The sequence below is a fragment of the Phyllopteryx taeniolatus genome, chromosome 13, assembly GCF_024500385.1.
Source record: "Phyllopteryx taeniolatus isolate TA_2022b chromosome 13, UOR_Ptae_1.2, whole genome shotgun sequence".
NCBI classification, from domain to species: Eukaryota; Metazoa; Chordata; class Actinopteri; order Syngnathiformes; family Syngnathidae; genus Phyllopteryx; species Phyllopteryx taeniolatus.
This window is the reverse complement of record NC_084514.1, coordinates 25,416,219-25,438,676: the sequence shown is the minus strand read 5'-3', so window position 1 is coordinate 25,438,676 and position 22,458 is coordinate 25,416,219. Positions and strand designations below refer to the sequence as shown.

The 22,458-nt window shown below is 44.1% G+C and overlaps 1 protein-coding gene across 11 annotated transcripts in view; it reads right to left on the bottom strand.

Annotated features, from left to right (window-relative positions):
- Window positions 1-22,458, bottom strand: part of LOC133487608 (nesprin-3-like) — a 281,178-nt gene that overhangs the window by 140,192 nt on the left and 118,528 nt on the right. For 6 of the 11 annotated variants that reach the window (XR_009791407.1, XR_009791406.1, XM_061794488.1 and 3 more), the window contains exons 14-15: window positions 15,951-16,130; window positions 12,164-12,214 (exon numbers count right to left, since the gene is read on the bottom strand). Coding sequence is in view for 9 of the 11 variants with exons in the window: in XM_061794488.1 (XP_061650472.1) it covers window positions 12,164-12,214; window positions 15,951-16,130 (231 nt within the window). In the remaining 2 variants the exon portion in view is untranslated. Of the gene's footprint in view, window positions 1-12,163; window positions 12,215-12,262; window positions 12,493-12,605; window positions 12,740-12,768; window positions 13,219-15,950; window positions 16,131-22,458 lie in introns of those variants that run through there. The other 5 variants (XM_061794490.1, XM_061794496.1, XM_061794495.1 and 2 more) reach the window with 4 other exon arrangements.

Below are 22,458 nucleotides of genomic sequence, written 5' to 3'. Positions count from 1 at the left end.
ATGAATGTGTAATGTTTGGTATCTGTGTAGTTTAGTGTGCGTCTTAACTAATTCCATCATTGGAAATCCAAGGTTTTTGTTTTTAACAGTAATCCCTCTGTATATTGTGGTTCACTTCCTGTGGATTCAGTGTCTCACAGATTTTTTTCAATAGGTCAGTGCTGTGCAGTTACTCACCTGCCCAGCTCTAATACAGTTAGCTTTATTGGCTATATGATATTAATGTGGCAGGCTAGCAGCAATGACTCACATAAGGTCAATTGGGTCAATCTTACCGAGTATTCTCAATTTATACATTTGGTAACTCACCGAATTGCTTGAGGATACAAAGAACATGACTGGAAGGTCACTGTTTAAAACACAGACTACAGTCAGAGCTTTATTGAATAAATTCACACCAACCTTAGCCCAACGACTAGCTAATGCACACACTCATAGCAACATAGACAATAAATAAATAAATAAAAAATGCAAAAGCAAAATTTAGCTTGATTTTCTACACCTGCAGTACGATAATTAAAAACATCACCCCAGTGAATGCTGGGTTCCTGTAATGCTTTTCGCTGACTACATTGCCAGGACCATCAGTGTGAGGAACGGTGCCAATGCTTAAGGCAGGAAATTGCCTGTTCACACCATGTCTGCATAGGCTGCTGTTCAATTCACTCAAGCAGAGCCTTTAACAGGCATGTGCTTGTGTCGTGTGTCTGGATGGTGATCTCAAGTGGACAAATAAAATACTGTACCTGTACCTCTCTGAAGTATCCCATATTGGCATTGAGTTGCTTATATGAAACTTAAATGTATAAAGGAAGATAACTTATATCATAAATATTTCGGTACTTCGCAGATTTCATTTATTGCAGGGTTTTCCTGGAACGCAAGGCCCACAATAAACGAGGGTTTACTGTATAAGCATAACAATGTGGCTCACCCCGCCAGCGTTACGTTGGGCCATTTTCCACTATTACTTTTGTTACTATTTTCTACAGATTTGGTTTTCACTTGTATTTGTATGTACTCTGCCCGGCCTGAATGTTGAGTTGAGTTTGGTAGAGGTAACAGTTCTCCAAATAAGACTCACTGTTCTTTCTTCCAGCTGTTTGTCATAAATGTTCACTACAAGTACTTTCAACACATCATCACTGCTATTATCAGTGGCCTGATATAAGTCTGTAAGTCTATAAGTTTAATTCTAATATACAACGTGAGACCCAATAGACGTGTTAATAAAAATTAGCATCGCTATCGCAGTCATTTTTTATTAATTCTTATAAAACCTGTCCTGTTCAGCTGCTTGGCCTTGCAGAATGGTGGGTCTGTATGCCTTTGTGCTGGAACAGTTTTGGTGTGCAACAGGGGAGTTTGAAATACTCCCTCTGCTTATTTTAAATTTTAAAAATTATTCTCATGTTTAGGCGGCACGGTGTAAGAGTGGTTAGAACGGTTAGAGCGCCTGCCTCACAGTTCTGAGGACCGGGGTTCAATCCCCGACCCGCCTGTGTGGAGTTTGTATGTTCTCCCCGTGCCTGCGTGCGTTTTCTCCAGGCACTCCGGTTTCCTCCCACATCCCAAAAACATGCATGGTAGGTTAATTGACAACTCTAAACTGCCCGTAGGTGTGAATCAAAATCAGAATCGTCTGTATTTGCAAAGTTTGTCCAAAAAAACACAAGGAATTTGTCTCCAGTAGTTGGAGCCGCTCTAGTACGACAACAGACAGTCAACTGTCAAATAAAGACATTGAGAAAAACAGTCACTGAGCAATAAAGGGTTGCTAGTTATCTGGTAATGCCAGTACAATGTATTTATTTTTTATTTTTTTTTAAACAATTGTGCAAAAAGATGCAGAGTCCTCTAGCACTTAGAGCAGTTTGAATGACTAATCTCGCAATAGTCCGGTGCAATGACCATTGTGCAAAGGGCGCCGAGACTTCAAGGAGTGTATGCGGTTTAAAGTGACTAGCATCTCGATAATCTGGGACAATGTTGATTGTGCAATTGTTGCAGATACTCCTCAGTCAGTGTGCAAATGGGGCAGAAGCTACTCTGGCATGAGTGGCCAGTACTGGTCAACAACAGATATGCAATGTGAGTGCGAATGGTTGTTTGTTTGTATGTGCCCTGCGATTGGCTGGCAACCAGTTCAGGGTGTACATAGCCTCCGGCCCGATGATAGCTGGGATAGGCTCCAGCATGCCCGCGACCCTAGTGAGGAGAAGCAGCTCAGAAAATGGATGGATTTATTGAAAATGCAGCCGGACAGAAAAGGGTTTTAGGGGAGAGACAGAGGGACAGGAACAAGGGGACTAGGGGTGAGAACCACACCAGAACAAAAGTGAGACAGTCTAGATATTTGAACAGAAGAAGTCATTTTAACCCATTAAACAACTGTTACTTTGGCATTTACACGGCAGCAACGCAAACAAATAGAACATCCAACAATCATCACATGCACTGTGGAAAAAAGTTGAACCGATTTACCTTTAGTTTAGTTTGCGGACTCTCAACTTGTCATTATCAATCAACTGTACCTTTGTCACCCAACTGCCACCTCCAGGCTAGGGCGTGCACACCATTTTAAATTTAGTGCGTGTGGCTTATACGCCGGTGCTGTCAATAAACGGATTATTTTGTCTTTGTCAGATTAAAAAAAGGTTAACTTCAGAATGATGAGAAAATTATGGAGAAGGGATCAAAGCAATTGCATCAAACCCGCAGGCAGTGTTATGGCATTGGTATGTAGAGTATCTCAAAAAGTAGAAAGTCGAGAAAAAAGTCCCCTCTAAATTTCAACCAAATGGATCATATTTTTCAGTTATTCAGTTATTGAAGACAAACGTGAAGTTTGGCTGACGACGAACATCTTCCACTGCAGATTTGAAAAGGACACTTTCACACCACATACCCACCCAGCCGCACCACCAAGCACCATCACACCTGTGACTTCCCCTTCTGCGTTGACCATCCATGAAGAGGAGGTAAGACGTATCTTCAAACAAGATCAAAAAAGCGGTGGGCCCAGACCTTGTGTCTCCATTCTGCCTCAAAGTCTGCATGGACCAGCTCACTCCAGTCTTCACACAGATCTTCAATAGTTCTCTGGAACTATGTGAAGCTGAACACAAGGATCTTTTGCTGCATAACGATGTTAGCTGTTTGAGTAAAGGCCGTGTGCTGGAGCGGGTGTGTGACCTACAGGATGAGCTTGCGTCATTGTCCAATCTGCAGAAAAAAAACGCGCAAGAATTTCTGACCTTTTTGAATGATAAGAAGGTGATGGCCGATGTAATTTTTTTGTATGACATCTAAACCACCTAAATCTGCAGCTACAGGCAAAAACCACACTGTTGCTGATTTGTGCAAAACAGTTGAAGCTTTCCAGTCAAAGCTGCACCTTCTGGAGAGAGACATTCATGTAAGAAAGTTGCACTTTCCATGTCGGCGGGAGCATTGTGAAAAGCACCACATGCAGGAACATCCAGTGATGAAGGATTTTGTGTTGAGTCTGCCAGAAAACTTCAAGGAACAACTCCCATGTGATATCCTCCTCTTCCTGAGACAGCCATTCTCTGTTTCAGCTGATGGCCAGTGGACTGCAGAAGCCAAAATACTGATATCTTCTATTGATGAGGCAGCTCTTCAGATGGAGGTTTATGACATGGCAAAATCTGATTTGCTCAAAGCACAAAGATGTTGGGGTGAGTGACTTTTGGATCAACATGGTTTCACAATCTCGATTCAAAAACACCAGAGCTGTTGCAATGCTCTTACTCACAATGTTCCCACCCACATATATATATGCACGTCATCATTTTCATATCAAATGTCAGGACAGAAACAGACTCTCCAATATACATCTTAGACAGTGCCTCAGGATTGTGACAACAGAATACAGGCCAAATATCAGAAAGATTGCTTCATCCTCTCGCTCTCACTTCTCTCACTGATTGGTGAGTAAACAATTTTGCCTGAATGTAACAATCAAAAAGAGTCAATTAAGGAAATGAGTGAACTCAAAACTGGCAAAATGTCATAATAAAATAAACTCAATTTTAAAACAAAATTAAACCAAATTATATTCTCACTTGACTCCTATTTGTCTTGTCGCTTGGGCAATCAGCGACGCCCTCAAAGATGCCACGTTGCATAGTGAGGATGCCACTTGGTACCCCCCTCTTATCCAGCAGTTACGACGGCCAAATTGTGATTTCCAAGTTTTTCAAACAGCACAAATTTGAATTTGACCGCAAAAGGCTTGAACAAGTTAAATTTGAAGGAACTCAGGGAATTGACATGACCAATGCTAAGACACCAGAGCCCGTGTTTGCACATTCCGGCTCTGCTACAGACTAACTTTGTGGCCCTAACCATCCTCGCCCACTGCATGATTTCCAACATAACCTTCCTGCTCTAACAAACGACCCTCCAGTTGCGGCACTGCTCGAAAAGCACTCCAAGGCTTGCCTGAGGTCTTTCGTAGGAAAGGAAGGGCTGAACCCGAGCGACATTGACCCAGCTCAACCTAAACAGGAGGTGGACCTCCTCACTTCCTCTATACCTCGGCTAAGGTTTCTCCCCTCTGTCAAGACTAAAACCACCTACCTTTCACCTTTCATATGTGCAAGATGGCGCCTACCCGTGTGGTCGCCTCAGTTACGCGCTCTCTAGTATTGTTTTTTGTGTGTGTTTTTCATTCGTCTTTGCATTGCACGACTCACTTACACAAGGGGAGATTTGCTAAGCATCAAGGAGGCTACTCCGGACTTTCTTTCACCAACTTTCGCAAATCCTCTCAGTTTTTTCCCCTGAGTTACTCACCGGAGCAGTGACTGCGGTCTTTGGCACTTGGAGGCGGAGGAGACGACACAGAGGGAAGCGAGCCGGCATCCAGGTGAAACTCCGCAAGAGAGGATACAGACTGGCATTTCCGTCCATCCACCTCGCGAATCTACTCTCTCTACCCAACAAAATGGATGAGCTTCATCTTCTGATAAAGACCAGTAAAGACTTCGGACGTTCCGTCTCTTTACGGAGACTTGGCTTTGTGACGCTGTACCCGATAGTGCCGTCATGCTTCCCGGCTTCCATCTTCACAGGGCAGACCGCGACATGGAATCATCGGGGAAAACAAAAGGCGGCGGGATATGCTTCTATATCAACGAAAAATGGTGTACGGACGTCACTGAGCTCAGCACACACTGCAGCCCATATTTGGAGTCGCTGTTTTTGGACTGTAAGCCATTCTACTCGCCTCACGAGTTCGCATCATTCATTCTGGCTGGTGTATACATTCCGCCTCAAGCTAACACGAACCCCGCACTGCTAACGCTCGCCGAACAAGTCAACGAAATTAAAAAAAAAAAACACCCAGACACACCCCTCATTATTCTCGGGGACTTTAACAAAGCTAAACTCAACCACGAACTCCCTAAATACAAGCAGCACATCGACTGTCCCACCAGGGAAAGTAACATTTTAGACCACTGCTATACTACGCTAAATAACGCATACCGTGCCAAACCTCGTCACCCCTGGGCTCGTCTGATCACTCCTTAATTCACTTAATACCGACATACAGGCAAGAACTTAAATGTGAGAAGTGAAAACAGTGAAAAAGTGGACCAATAAAGCAAAGATGGAACTTCAAAGCTGTTTAGACTGCACAGACTGGAGTGTCTTTAAAAATTCAGCTGGCAGCCTGGATGAATATACGGACACTGTCACATCCTATATCAGTTTCTGTGAAGAGGTTTGTGTGCCAACAGTCATTTCGCACATTCAACAACAACAAACTGCCAAACTTAAGCAGCTTCGCAAAGCTAAGGAGGACGCATATCAGAGCGCATACCATGTATAATCGCGCTAGAAACCAGCTGACTAAAGAAATTAACATTGCAAAGAGGAACTATGCAGCAAAGTTGGAAAAACAGTTTAGCGCTAACAACTCTAAATCAGTCTGGCATGCATTACAATCGCTGACCAATTACAAGCGATGATCCCCCCAAGCTGAGAACAATAGCACACTAGCCAACGACTTGAAGACCTTCTACTGCAGATTTGAAAAGGACACTTTCATTCGAACTGCTCTAATTGCTAGAGGACTCTGCATCTTTTTGCACAATTGTCAAGAAAAAAAATAAAAATTGTACCGGCATTACCAGATAACTAGCAACCCTTTATTGCTCAGTGACTGTTTTTCTCAATGTCTTTATGTCTCAAAGGTGTTCTCTGTCAATTGACTGTCTGTTGTCGTACAAGAGAGGCTCCAACTACCGGAGAAAAATTCCTTGTGTGTTTTTTGGACATACTTGGCAAATAAAGATAATTCTGATTTTTGTTTACTATTTGAGTGGTTCGCCCCTCATAGTAGAGTTTTGTTTTTCCTTTTATTTTTGTTTTTTTTGGAGACTGTTTTGCTCGGAAGGAGCTGGGCTGAATGAATTTTTTATTTTTTTTTAATAATACTTTTTTCTCTCTCATCTCCTCTTTTTCTTATTTTTGAAGAGCACTACAAAGACTCTTCGCTAACGTTCGTGGTATTCCTTTCCCCCGTTTCTCTTAACTGTTCAATCTCTTGACCTCACCACATAGAAAAAACATTGAGATATATATTCACATATAGACACACACAGAGTAAGATGCTGTCATGGACAGCTGTAATAGCCATAAAGGGGGTGGGGTATGCACTAATGTTGTACTCTGGTAACTGCATTGCTGTGTGTACCTGCCAACCTGTGCCACCTTCCAAGGAGACGTCACCGAGACCCGCCATCGACCCGGACTCTCGTCGATTAAGGGGGGATATGTACCGGACATGCACCCCGCAAACTGAGGTGCCACAGGGACTCCCAACCACTTGATAACCCCACTCCTCCACACTGCCCTGCTGTGAGATGGCCACTAGGAGAATGCCTGCTGTACGTCAAGCGGACCTTAACTTAATTAGCAGCTTCCTGGCTTCACAAGACTCCTTCCCCGACTAAAAGGTTGAGGCACCATCCTTCCAAGAAGACTATGTGGTTAATATTCAACCACGCACGTGAGGCGCCACCAATTGCCGTTGAGAGGAACTGCAAGCTCCAACTGGTGGACTCGCCTGTTTGTTAACGGAAGATAAAATGTCCTTTTTGAGATCTTACAAATTCTGTAGAACTATTCCAAATGTATGCCTTCGTATCTGTGTCACACATTGTCAGATCTACAGGTCCTGCGCAAGATTTTTGAGAACTGTTCTTTGTGATTTGAAATCAAACAGTACGAAATGTATTGGACAATAAGCAACCGATCTGCCATGACCAAAATTTAAACGATGATTCTACACGTGAGAGTACAAAGTTGGGAGTGTTTTAGATTAATATATGATTTTAAACCCATTTGATCAAATTTGTAGACAAGATTCAGGCTGATGGGTGTGGTCTTCTCCAAGTCGGGAATCTCTCTTGCCCATTCCCTGCCTCTGGGGTATTTAACTCTTAACTCACACCTTCTCCCACTAGTCTTGTGTTTTTCTCCTCTCCTCTTACCGTGCTGGAAGCTCGCCAGCCGGGCTGGCCATTGGCCACCGCTCCCCCATTTCCACTTTCTTTTGTGCGGGCACACGGCTTGGTAACCGCGAGGCGGGATAGAACCGACATGGCTTCCCAGCCTAACAGTGGGTCTCCACTATGCGATCAGAGCCACTACTACTAAGGGACCTGGTACGCTCCCAGCCAAGGGGGATCGCTCTGAAATTGCCAGTGAGCCACAAAAAGTGGCAGGAAGAGAGACGTCTGGTTCTCCCAAGAAGGCGTGATGACCAGCCATTTTTCTTCTCCCGCCTCTTTTATTTTGTTTTTATTATTTTTCTACATCGTTTTCATCTGCAACCAAATCTGCCCCCTTGTTTCCTGAGCCACTTCCAAAGAGAGCCTACTACCCACCACCTTGAACTTATGATCGTGAGTAAACACGGCAATTTTGCCAGACTACAATATTAGTGCCAAATAATTTCGGGGAAATTACTTGCTTCAGACAAAATCTCAAATTTGTCCTCTCTCTCCTATCCGCACTGGACGCAGTAAACGCTCACGTTTCCAACTTCAGTCCAACACACGATGTTCTATTCCCCTTCTCGTATGCCGATTTTCCTCCTTTTTACCGTTATTAGTGTTATATTCTTTGTTTAGTTAGACCCCTTTTGTGTGTTCGCCTTGAGATCCAATTAGATGTCATTAAATATACAATACAATGCCACTCTTGGTTGTATTTTGTGTGTGTGTTCTGAGTAGTAAGCAAACCTCTAAAATCTAGAACTCAAAATTTCATGTGTAGCAACATTCAGATTACGAGACTGATAAAAAGGGTTGTCATTTTTCCTAAAATTTAAAGTGACATGGTGCCCTTTCGAGACATTAGTTTGATTTTAACAATTAAACTTAAAATTACGGTGAACGGGAAGTAATGCAAGCGTCGCTTCCGGCTTATTCTTTTCTCCTAAATTAATTCCATTTTTGACCAATATACGCTACACTGCTAACGACTCTGAATCAGTCTGCCACGCATTACAATCGTCAACCAATTACAAGCGATCATCCCCCAAGCTGAGAACAATAAAGGACTAGCCGACGACTTGAATACCTTCTATTGCAGATTTGAAAAGGACACCTTCACAGCCAACACCCACCCAGCCGCACCACCGACCACCATTACACCTCTGACTCACCCTCCTGTGCTGACCATCCACAAACAAGAGGTGAGACGCATCTTCAAACTAAAAGAGATCAACAAAGCACCAGGCCCACACCTTGTGTGCCCATCCTACCTAAAAGTCTGCGCGGACCAGCTCGCTTCAGTCTTCATACAGATCTTCAATAGATCTCTGGAACTGTGTGAAGTACCATCCTGTTTCAAACCCTCCACACTATCATCCCAGTCCCCAAGAAACCTGCAATCTCGGTTCTGAATGACGACAGGCCTGTTTCCCTGACATCTGTGGTCATGAAGTCCTTTGAACGCCTCGTGCTGGACCACCTCAAGAGCATCACAGGTCCCTAATGGGCCCCCTGCAGTTTGCCTACTGAGCAAACAGGTCTGTGGATGACGCAGTCAACATGAGACTGAACTTCAACCTAGAACACCTCGACGGCGTGGAAACCTACCTGAGGATCCTGTTCGTAGACTTCAGCTATGCATTCAACACCATCATCCACGAACTCCTCTCCTCCAAGCTTCTCCAGCTCAGCGTCTCGCCTGCCATCTGCCAGTGGATTTATAGCTTCCTGACGGTCAGGAAACTGCAGGTGAGGCCACCAGCACTGGGGCGCCCCAAGGTTGTGTTCTATCTCTGCTGCTCTTCTCTCTCTACACGAACGAATGCACTTCAACGCACCCGGCTGTCAAACTCCTGAAGTTGACAGTCGACGCCACAGTCATCAGCCTCATTAAAGACGATGACAAGTCTGCGCATCGACAGTAAGTAGAGCGGCTGGAGCTGTGGGGCACCCGACACAACCTGGAGCTGAACACGTTCAAGACTGTAGAGATGATTGTAGACTTCAGGAGGAATCCTTCGCCACAGCTGCCCCTCACGCTGTCCAACTGCCCTGAGTTAACCATGTAGACCTTCAAGTTCCTGGGAATTACAGTCTCTCAGGACCTGATTTGGGAGACCAACATTAACTCCTTGCTCAAAAACACCCAGCAGAGGATGTACTTTGTGCGGCTTCTACAGAAGCACGGCTTGCCACAGGTTCTGTTGAGGCAGTTCTACACAGAAGTCATCGAATCAGTCCTGTGTTCATCCATCACAAAAAAGGACAAACTCCGACTGCAACGGACAATCAAAACTGCTGAAAAGATTGTCGGTACCCACCTACTCACGCTTGAGGACTTGCACGCTGCCAGAACTAAGACAAGAGCATGCAAAATCCTCTTGGACCCTCTACATCCTGGTCGCCACCTCTTCCAGCTCCTTCTCTAAGGTCGGCGCTATCGATTAATGCAAACTAAAACAAGCAGACATTTCAACAGCTTCTTCCCTCTTGGCATTAACTTCTTAAAGTTAATTTACTAATTCCATTGTAACATGCTGCCAATTATATCTTGAGATTGTTGTCACATCTTTGTCGGGCAAATTATACATTACTCATGCACTCACTGTAGTAGTCTCGCCACCCTGCATTACTTGCATATCTTTTGTTGACCAATACTGGCCACTCATGTGCTTGAGAAGTATCTGCACCATTTGCACAATTTACATTGTCCCAGATTATCACACTACTAGTCAATTTAAACTACATAAATTTCTTGTTAAGTCTCTACGCCATGTCCCTGCCTTGAGCCGTCACCTTATCGTGGTGGAGGGGTTTGTGTGTCCCAATGATCCTAGGAGCTAAGTTGTCTGGGGCTTTATGCCCCTGGCAGGGTCACCCATGGCAAACAGGTCCTAGGTGAGGGACCAGACAAAGCACGGCTCAAAGACCCCTTATGATGACGACAAAAAAATGGACTCAGGTTTCCCTTGCCCGGATGCAGGTCACCGGGGCCTCCCTCTGGAGCCAGGCCTGGAGGTGGGGCTTGAAGGCGAGCGCCCATGGGGTTCGGCCGGGCACAGCCCGAAAGGGTAACGTGGGTCCCCCTTCCCATGGGTTCACCACCTGTGGGAGGGGCCATAGGGGTCGGGTACAGTGCGAGCTGGGCGGTGGTCGAAGACGGGGACCTTGGCGATCCGATCCCCGGCTACAGAAGCTGGCTCTCGGGATGTGGAATGTCACCTCTCTGGCAGGGAAGGAGCCCGAGCTGGTGTGTGAGGTCGAGAAGTTCCGACTAGATATAGTCGGACTCGCCTCCACGCACAGCTTGGGCTCTGGTACCAGTCCACTCGAGAGGGGTTGGACTCTCTTCCACTCTGGAGTTGCCCACGGTGAGAGGCGCTGACCAGGTGTGGGTATAATTATTGCGCCACGGCTCGGCGCCTGTACGTTGGGGTTCACCCTGGTGGACGAGAGGGTAGCCTCCCACCGCCTTCGGGTGGAGGACTGGGTCCTGACTGTTGTTTGTGCCTATGCACCAAACAGCAGTTCAGAGTACCCACCCTTTTTGGAGTCCTTGGAAGGGGTCCTGGAGAGCGCTTTCGCTGGGGACTCCATGGTTTTGCTGGGGGACTTCAATGCTCACGTGGGCAATGACAGTGAGACCTGGAAGGGCGAAATTGGGAGGAACGCCCCCCCTCTGATCAGAACCCGAGCGGTGTTCTGTTATTGGACTTCTGCGCTCATCACGGATTGTCCATAACGAGGTTAAGGTTGTCCATACGTGCACTTGGCACAAGGACACCCTAGGTCGCAGTTCGATGATCGACTTTGTGGTCGTGTCATCGGACTTGCAGCGGCATGTCTTGGACACTCGGGTGAAGAGAGGGGCGGAGCTGTCAACTGATCGCCACCAGGTGGTGAGTTGGCTCCGATGGTGGGGGAAGATGCCGGTCCGACGTGGCAGGCCCTAACGTATTGTGAGGGTCTGCTGGGAACGTCTGGCAGAATCCCCTGTCAGAAGGAGTTTCAACTCCCACCTCCGACAGAACTTTGCTCATGTTCCGGGGGAGGCGGGGGACATCGAGTCCGAGTGGACCGTTTTCCGCGCCTCCATGACTGAGGAGGCCGACCAGAGCTGTGGCCGCAAGGTGGTTGGTGCCTGTTGTGGCGGCAATCCCCGAACCCGTTAGTAGACACCAACGGTGAGGGATGCCGTCAAGCTGATGAAGGAGTCCTATCAAGTCTTTTTGACTTAACAAGAGTCAATGGATCAAGATTTATGCGCCCTAGAATGGAAATGTCATTGAGACAACAGACATGAGCAAAATATATTTACTCATGATTAACTGTATACTATTTATACCACTCATACATAAATGCCACTAAACCTCAGAGATGCTGGTGTGCCGCAGCCTATCCCAGCTGACTTCGGGCGAGAGGCAGAGTCCACCTTGGACTGGTTTCTAAAAATGTTTATTCTATTATTCACTTTATTTATTTATTGTTTTTTTTCCTCTAAGGAAAGTCATGTGGTCACCACCATGCGTGGTGGGGTGGCAGCCTAGTGCCCTCTGCTGACCAATCACAGAGAAAATAAACAAACTGTAATTCCCTGTTCTTTCATGAAATATATATTAGTTTTATGGTACCTTATACGCTGTTGCTCCAGTGGCAGGTTCCCCTCGTTTGACAGTGATTTTCTGCAAAGGAAACAGAAAACATTTTTACTACAGTATATATGGTACTTTTCCACAAAAAAGTGAGATTTACTTGATAAGCGTGTACACAATACCTCAAAACATTTTCACCAAACACATTAGTAAAAAAAACTGCACAGTACATTATTTTCCTGCTCATTTAGTACAGTGTTGCCTTGAGATGAGATGAGGTGGCCCGATTTGCGAGGTTTTCGAGATAGGAGCAGTCATTCAGCTGATTTTTTACTTTGTCTTGCGAGCACAAACTTGAGATATGAGCACTGTAGAATGGCAGTGAACTCAACTCAGTTCACTTTACAATAAACAGCAGTTTGGCAAATAACAATTGAACAATTCATCCCAAAAAAAAAAAAGGATTCAAACTGTTTATTACCACTCCGAGTTGAAGATTATTGTCAGAGTACACATAAAACATCTGTCCATTTTAAAAATCCAATGTAGCCCTTGTGCACAAAAACTTTGCTCCTCCCAGGCAGTCGAACTGTCTTTTTGGCTTCCAAATGTGACCTGGATGGGATACATCATGCATATCCATTTAATTTAATGTATACTCATAAAATTGCATTAAATGAAAATACGTTAATTGTGAAATGAATATTTACTTGATTAATAAAATCAACGCGTTTTATGAAGCGTAAAATACGACAACGGAGACCCCGGACTGTTGAACAGCTGAAGCTGTACATCAAGCAAGAATGGGAAAGAAAGCTTCAACAATTAGTGACCTCAGTTACCAAACGTTTATTGAATGTTGTTAAAAGGTGAAGTTTGCAGATGACACCACTGTCATCGGCTTCATCAAGGACGGTGACGAGTCTGCATATCGACAGGAAGTGGAGCGGCTGGAGCAGAACAAGCTCAAGACTGTAGAGATGATCGTGGACTTCAGGAGGCATCCTTCGCCACAGCTGCCCCTCACGTTGTCCAGCTGCCAGGTGTCAACCGTCGAGACCTTCAAGTTCCTGGGAATTCCAGTCTCTCAGGACCTGATTTTGAAGTGGGCAACCAACATCAACTCCGTCCTCAAAAAGGCCCAGCAGAGGACGTACTTCCTGCGGCTTCTGAGAAAGCACGTCCTGCCACAGAAGCTGCTGAGGCAGTTCTACACAGCGGTCATCGAATCAGTCCTGTGTTCTTCTATCACAGTCTGGTTTGATGCTGCTACAAAAAAGGTCAAACTCCGACTGCAACAGACAATCAAAACTGCTGAAAGGATTGTCGGTACCCCCCTACCCACCCTTGAGGACTTGCACACTGCCAGAACTAAGACAAGAGCATGCAAAATCCTCTCGCACCCTCCGCATCCCGGTCACCAGCTCTTCCGGCTCCTTCCCTCAGGTAGGCGATACCGATCAATGCAAACTAGAACTAGAAGACATTCCAACAGCTTCTTCCCTCTTGCGATCAACTTCTTAAACACCTAACCTACAATTCCATTACAACATGCTGGCATTTTTTTGACTTGAGTTCGTTGTCACATTTCTGTGGGGCTAATTATACATTACTTGTGCACTCACTGTAGTTGTCTCGCCACGCTGCACTATTTGCATATACTGGCCACTCATGCCAGAGTAGCATCTGCTCCATTTGCACACTGATTGAGGAGTATCTGCAACATTTGCACAACCAACATTGTCCCAGATTATCACACTACTCGTCACTTTAAACCGCATACACTCCTTGAAGTCTCGGCGCCCTTTGCACAATGGTCATTGCACCGGACTATTGCAATATTAGTTATTGAACTGCTCTAAGTGCTAGAGGACTCTGCATCTTCTTGCACAATTGTCAAAAAAAAATAAAAAATGTACCGGCATTACCAGATAACTAGCAACCCTTTACTGCTCAGTGACTGTGTTGGTTTTTTTTTGTCAATGTCTTTATGTCTCAAAAGTATTCTCTGTCAATTGCCTGTCTGTTGTCTTACTAGAGAGGCTCCAACTACCAGAGACAAATTCCTTGTGTGTTTTTTGGATATACTTGGCAAATAAAGATGATTCTGAGTTCTGATTCTGTAACACAGTGGTAAACATGACCCTGTCCCAGCTTTTTTGGAACGTGTTGCAGCCATCAAATTCTAAGTTCATGATTATTTGCTAAAAACACTAAAGTTTATCAGTTTGAACATTAAATATCTTGTCTTTGTAGTGTATTCAATTAAATATAGGTCAAACATGATTTGCAAATCATTGTATTTTGTTTTTATTTATGTTTAACACAACATCACAGGCGACAACTGGTTAGAGCGTCTGCCCCACAGTTCTGAGGACCGGGGTTCAATCCCTGGCCCCGCCTGTGTGGAGTTTGCATGTTTTCCCCATGTCTTCGTGGGTTTTCTCCGGGCACTCCGGTTTCCTCCCACATCACAAAAACATGGATGGTAGGTTAACTGAAGTCTCTAAATTGCCCCTAGGTGTCAATGTGAGTGTGAATGGTTGTTTGTTTAAGTGTGCCCTGCAATTGGCTGCCAATAAGTTCAGTGTGTACCCCGCCTCCTGCCCGATGATAGCTGGGATAGGCTCCAGCACTCCTGCGACCCTTGTGAGGATAAGCGGCTCAGAAAATGGATGGACAACGTCCCAACTTCATTGGAATTGGGGTTGTACTACTCAAAAACATCTGACAAAACTCTAAAATGAAAAATGCATTAAAAAAAACCTCAGTACTATTGTGTGAACAAACATAAAATTGGTCATATAAAATATTGAGTATAGTATATGGCCCCTCATTTTGGCTGGCGTGTGTGATAAGGTATTAATTCAATTCAAGTTTTTGGACTCGTCTGTGGCTGCTCACTGGCAAACCTCAAGTAATTTACATGACCGCATGTTGTCTCTTGCTCTCCGGTGTGCGGACTGTTTTCGATTTCGGCGTAAACTCGGAACACCGGGCAAATGGCAACAACAAAATACGGCCAAATCGTAAAATTTGGCATCTCTGTGACACCAATATAATGAATCAAGCAGACACTACAGTGGGATTTTGAACATGAAAATGAAATTTCCTCAATTCTAAGCTCATACAAAAGCATGCCCGCGTGCAGGAGTTTTCTGGATGGGCGGGGGAGTATGCTGCTTACTGTGAGACGCGCACCAGCAGAGATTGAAAGCAGAAAACGTAAGGATTTGTACTCGATAGTCACAATATAGTCATTTTCGACTGTACATTTCACATGTAACAACCCGTGATATATCTAGTATATTCCATAGATCACCCACCCCTACGATGACCTCACCGCGCAGTTACGTCAAGACAGAGCACGCATAGACAGAGCGCAGCCTGACACCATTTTGATTCACCGAGGAATCCACAGCATGCTGAGCGTCATTGTAAATAGTTAAGAATGCCGTGTCATGTCACTTAGGTTTAATTATTCCCTAAATAATATCAATAGACCTTGTGTGTGTTTATCCTCCCTTTTCCTCTTGACCTACCTCATTGTCACTCACTTGAGTAAGCGTGTGGCTAGTGTCTATGACTGGTTGAAGTACAGCTATTTTTCATGAAAGCTACAGCGCATCTTTCGGATTTATTTGGCTCATGTCTGGAGGTTATGTGCCAGTATACGTAAGAATTTCAAAATTTTTCTTATACATGTGTAATGTGCAACCGACCGTCAACCTTTTTTTTGGGGGGGGGGTAAATTTTTTTTTGCATCACACGAGAAATTAGCGTCCACAATTTTGGATGGACAACTCTCAAGGGGTAGTCAACTCACCTTAGAACTAACCCGGGTTCGGAGGACACCTACATCCTTTAGCTTGGACTTGTAGAGCATCCAGCGGTAACGAAGTTCTTCGAGACTCGGGTTCGCTGCTCGACCACTCTTACCAACTCCACTCTCCTGAAGCAAAAGTTGGAACTTCTCTTGACCCCAGGTTACCGCTGACCTCAAGGCCTGTGTATCAAAAAGTCAAACCAGTTTAGGGGTGCTGGAATAATCGAGCAGGCAGGTGTTCGTTTTCCTAGTTTCAAAATTTCTCTCTCTCTGTCTCTCTTATATATATATATATATATATATATATATATATACACACACACAGTGTTCCCTCGCCACGTCGCGTTTCACGGCTTCAGTGCTTCGCGGGTTTTTCCAAAATATTAATAAAATAAAAAAAAATCATAATAATACAGCCATATTGCGGAAAGACGCGTTGTTTCATGTTGATGCGCGCGAGAGAAGGTTTCCCTGCATGCCAAACAAAGAGATGAGTTGACTCAGAGGCTTTGTGCATGCCTGTACTGTACGGGCACTCATACAAGGCGCGTATTGGTTCCTGGCGCGACATGAGCGCACGAGTGGATCCCGTGAGCTGATTGGCTGCGCAGCCACACCCAGCATCTTCCCTTTTTGTGTCTCGCCAGTCTCGTCCGCGCTGTTGTTTCGCAATTACTTTTTTTGTTTAAGCAATAAATTTTTGTATTTGTCAATCAAGCCCTTACAATTCCCCCGAAGCGCTGTGCCCCTGCGAAAGCTTCCTCTGGGGCGCCCAAGAGGAAGAAGAAGATGATGACCATCAGCAAAAAAGTGAAACTTTTAGATTTGATCAAAGACGGCAGAAGTTATGCATCTGTGGCACGCCATTATGGCGTGAATGAATCTACAGTGCGGTACATCAAGAAAGAGGAAGCAAACATCCGCAAAACTGCTTCAATAACCTTCAATAAGGAGGAATTGTGAAAATGGAAGTTGCATTGGCATTGTGGATTGCTGATTTCAGGGAAAAGACAGTGAGTTTGGACACTAATATTATCAGGACAAAGGCCAAAGCTCTCTACGACCAACTCTTGCCCGATGATGACAATGAAGAGGCTGAAGAAGGTGCTGACGAACCTCAAGCCAGTACTAGCGCTGCCAAGAGTGATTCGCCTCCTCGAGGAAGAGGCTTTTCAGCCAGCAAAGGCTGGTTCGAAAAATTTCAATAAAGATACGGCCTCAGATGCGTGCCTCTGTATGGTGAGGCTTCCTCTGCTGACAACGATGCTGCTCGTCGTTACGTGGAGGAAGACGTCAGCGCCCTTATTGATTCCCACTTGGACCCACTGACAGACGAAGACCTCCTTGCGATGACAAAGTCTGCAAGTGAGGAAGACAACGAAGAGGAAGATGAAGAAGTAACAGAAAAGCATGGCCTTACCCTGGAGAACCTGCAAGAATTGTGCAACATGGCAAGGGCAATGCAACAATTTGCACAAGACATTGACGACAAAAGTGTTCGAGCTGTCGAGTTTAGCAATCGTGTTGACGGGGTTATGTCCTTGTACAGGGGAATTTTGAAGCAAAAGAAAAAACAAAGACAACAACTGCCCATCACCATGTTTTTCTCCAAGGTAAAAACCCCAGCTACACCGTCAGCGCCTCCAGCAGAAGAGTCTCCGAGTCAAGTGAGAGCCTCCAACACAAGCCTCTTCGCCTCTCTCAGAAGGCAATGTTGATGAATGTTAATTACTGTATAATAAATGTTAATTATAAGGTATAAGGTTTTATAATTAAAGGTTTAAGTAAACACGTGTACTGCTGTAATCTTTGTCTCAAATATGTAAAGTATAAATACTGTTTACATATTTTTAACATTCTGGTACCCACATACACATCCACGATAATTCCTCGGTGGGGGGGGCAAATCCTACTTCGCGGTTTTACACCTTTCGCGGGGGGTTCTGGTCCCCATTAACCGCCAAAAACGAGGGAACACTGTATATGGGTTCTGGCAGATCAACTACTACTGTTCAACACAACACTATTTCATCTGTTTTGCGTAGCATTATTTAATATATTCTATGTTTGTAACCCTGTGGCACAGTTCTCATGAACAGACTTATCGCAAAGCTTCCAGAATCAACATAATGATACAGAAATCAAGGCGTACAGTCAGGGTACTCATGCAGGCTTGTACACGCTTGTACAGACGTAGGATTTCCTTAATTTTATTGTTCGTTCTTGAGCTACGTATGATATAGAGTCACAAGGAGTCCATCTTGCGGTGTTTTCGGTAACCACTGGGGGATGTCGGTTTTCCATTAACGAGTGGTGATCACTGGTGGTCTGGTTCTTATCAATCTGCTGAGAGAGCTTTTTGACTGCAGATCAAAAGGGGAATTGTTCTTTGTTGAACAGTCACCAATCCCTTTTCCTCCCCCAAGCCTGAGCTGTGGGTCACAAGGAGGCAACGCAGATCTCCTTGGGGCAATTCCGGTCTGTCCCCACTGTAAAGTCTTTGTTCTTCGGTCTTGAGAGGGAGGAAGAACGAGCCTTATCTGCATGGCATGTCCATGGAAGTTAAAACAGACTGTCGGCTTGTGGGCTTATCCCCAGGAATATTGGGGGTTCACTGAGTGGATAGAATATAACAGAAACACGGCAGGCCACCCTTGGGGGCCGGAGAGTTGATAACCATTACAGTCCCCCCTTTGGCGGCCAGAACCAGCTGAGATGGCGGTCCGGGCGGCAACTCCAGATGGGATAGCGACAGGTGGGCAGGTGAGTACAAAAATGCAGTTACCAGAATACAAAGTTAGTGTACCCCAACCCCCTTTGACAATAATGCATTTCCATGACAGGTGTCTTCCATATGTATTCCGATATGTAAATATAGATGCTTGTATATATGCGGGGACTATATGCATTAGACTGCAAAGTTGAAGACAAAGGGAAAAGGTAACACTAATGTTAACGATAATTATTTGCAGAGTTCTCCCAAAACTAAAAAAGGGAGAAACAAAGGGTTATCTTAAAGATATCATTGGAGCAAAGCCCAACGCAAAACTCACTCTCTAATAGCCTAAATGCCATGATAGGTCTGACAGACAGGCTATTGTCAATATTGGAGTCAAGCTCACACCACGCCAAGATCTTCTTCCCACCCCACCCGTCCTCCACCCAGGAAGAATCTTGCCTGCGAATCTGACTGATATCTACGAGATCTTTTCCAGAATAAGTCAGATCCCGATGAAGATCAGGCATTTTTCATCCCTGTAATTTCAAGGGACAGAAAGTTGGTCAAATAAATATGCCACAAAAAAGTAGAACTGGAAACGTAGTGAGGATAAAATGTGAATCTATCAAACCATTGTCTCTAGTTATCTCTGCGAGACTAGCTCTTTTTAATAATCAGGTCACTGGGTAATAAATCAACCATGATTAATGATATCATTACAACCTATGATCTTGACTTTTTGTTATTAAATGAAATGTGGTTAACAGAAAGTAGCTGTAATACCATTTTAAATGAGGCAACACCAGCAAATTTTAAGTGTCGAATCGCGAAAAAAGGCTGGGGTATTGCTGTTATTTTAAACTAATTATTTCAGTGTAAAGAAACTATAATGGGTGATTTGAGCTCTTTGGAATATCTCTTTTTTTAGTTAAAGGTGACCCAAAGGTTATTGTATATAATTTATAGACCTGGAAAATGTATGGAGGATTTTTCAGAACTGCTGTCAGTTATTTATACTGACTCCAACTATTTTGTCATAACGGGACACTTTAACATACATTTTGGCAATAACGGGGGGGGGAAAAAAAAAAGAAAAATCGAAAGAACTTTCTGCTATATTAGACACATTTGACCTCTCTCAACATATTAAGAGTCCAACCCACACTCAAGGTCACATCTCAGACCGGGTTATCTCTAAGGAGGTTGAAATTCTATCAATTGACATTAAGGATATGACCATTTCTGACTATTTTTGTGTCTTCTTTGATTCAGATTCTTCCAAAAGTTCAGACAACCTCTATGTCTTTTAAGAAAAGGTACATAAATGAGAGTACTGCCACTAGGTTTATGGAGACCATAGGTGTGCCACATACTGTGAATGCTGAGAGTTGATAATTTTTTGGGGGGATTATTTCACCTGGAAAATTTCAAATGTCATGAACGCTGTCGCTCCTATTAAAACTAAGACAATCTTGAGGCGACCTAAAACACCGTGGAGGAGCACTAAATCAAAGTCTAGGAAAGCAGAAAGTAAGTGGAGAAAAACTAAACTCCAAATTGACTATGACCTCTACAGAAAAAGTCTGGTCATTTTAACCAAGAGTTAGTCAGGGCTAGACATCAACACTTTTCTGTAATCATCAGTAAGAACTTCAACAATACTCGCACTCTGTTTGCTGTGGTCGACAAGCTCAGCTCCAGAACTCCTAACGGCTGATAAATGCAATTAATTTGCTTGTTGTTTTAGTGAAAAAATACAATCCATCAGCACAAATCAGCAAAATGATAAAATGATACATCTGAAGCCACCCAGGAAAAACTCCATTATCATGTCAGAATTTGATACAGTTGAACAAAAAACTGTTGCGAAAACGGTTCAGCAGCTGAAACCATCAATGAGTAGTCTTGACTAAATACCATCTGACTTTTTCAAAGTTATTGCGAAGTTTGTGCTAGGTGAATTGCAGCAAATCAATTGCTCACTTCAGTCAGGCGAGTTTCCTAAAGCTCTTAAAGTAGCTCCCATTAAGCTTCTTCTAAAAAATGGAACGCTGGACGCTTCCATGCTATAGACCCATCTCAAATCTCCCTTTCATAGCCAAGATTATTGAGAAAGTTATTTTTAATCAACTCAGCAATTTCTTGAACTGGAATGGACTTTTTGACACATTTCAATCAGGTGTCTGAACTCATTACAGGACAGACTCTGTTCTTATCAACGTGCTAAACGATATAAGGTTGAATACTGACACGGGAAAGATGTCAATTCTGATCTTGTTGGACCTCAGTGCGGCTTTTGACACGGTAGATCATAATATACTGCTGAACAGGTTGGAAACGTAGATCGGACAAAGTGGAACAGTCCTTAAATGGTTCAGATCCTACCTGGAGGAAAGGAGATATTTTGTAACCATTGGAAGTGTTCAATATCATCGAATGGCAATGACCTATGGGGTCCCGCAAAGGTCAGTTCTTGGACCCCTCCTGTTCAGCCTGTATATGCTACCCTTGGTTCAAATTCTTCAGAACTTTAATTATGACTATCATTGCGATGCAGATGACATAGATGTTATAAATAGCAGTGTCTCCAAATGACTACAGTTCAATTGAGGTGTTGTGTCACTGTCGAAGATAAATAAATGGATGAGCCAAAGATTTCATTCAATTAAACCACAACAAAACAGAGATCATTTGTTTTTGGCAATAAAGAAGAGAGGATTGCTGTTAGTAAATACTTGGAGTGAGACTCTTCAAAAACCAAAGACCAAGTCCGAAAGTTCAGAATGAATCAGCTTGGTGTTAAAAAAACAACGTAATTGAGGTTAAGGGGTCGGAAGATACCGTTCCCCGGGTTCTTTTTCAATTGAAACAGGAGGATGTGGACTGTGCACCAATGCACAAAGCAAGGTCCATAAAGACATGGAAGAGAAAGATTGGTGTGGATGAACTTAAGTGGCCTGCACAGAGTCCTGACAACAACCTGACAGAATACCTTTGGGATGAATTAGAGTGCAGACTGAGAGCCAGGCCTTCGCATCCAACGTCACTGTGTGACCTCACAAATGCGCTTCTGGAAGAATGGTTAAAAATTCCCTACACACTCTCATGAAACAAAGACGAGTTAAAGCTGTTCTAGCTGTAAAAGGTGGACTGACGTCATATTAAAGCCTTTGGCTTAATAAGGGGATGTCACTTAAGGTCATATCAGAGTCAGGGCAGGTGAGTGAATACTTTTGGCAGTATAGTGTATCGTCAAGTAAAGAGCATTGCTCCTTTTGAGATGCCGCCACACAACCACCGATGCAAAGTTGCGGAGCGACTGGCCGCCTCCATCGCCAGTCCGGAGCTGGGAAACATAGTCGCCGCAATAACACGCCGTCCTCCGAGTGACGACAGCCGAGTTGGACAGGGAGTTTCGATTTCGCGACAGCCCGGTTCAGCTTAGGAAGCATGGTTTCTGTTTACTCCCACAACTGGCAACGGAAGTCAAGCAGGAAAACGATGACTGATTGGCTGTTGTCACGTACATTCCAGCCTTGTTAGATCGAGGAAATACACACACAGCTGATAACCGCGATCGACAGGAAATTCATCACGATCTTAAATCTCGATCATACATCCCCAATTCCAATGAAGATGGGACGTTGTTAAACATAAATAAAAACAGAATACAATGATTTGCAAATCATGCTCAAACTATATTTAATTGAATACACTACGAAGACAAGATATGTAATGTTCAAACTGATAAACTATTGTTTTTAGCAAATAATCATTAACTTAGAATTT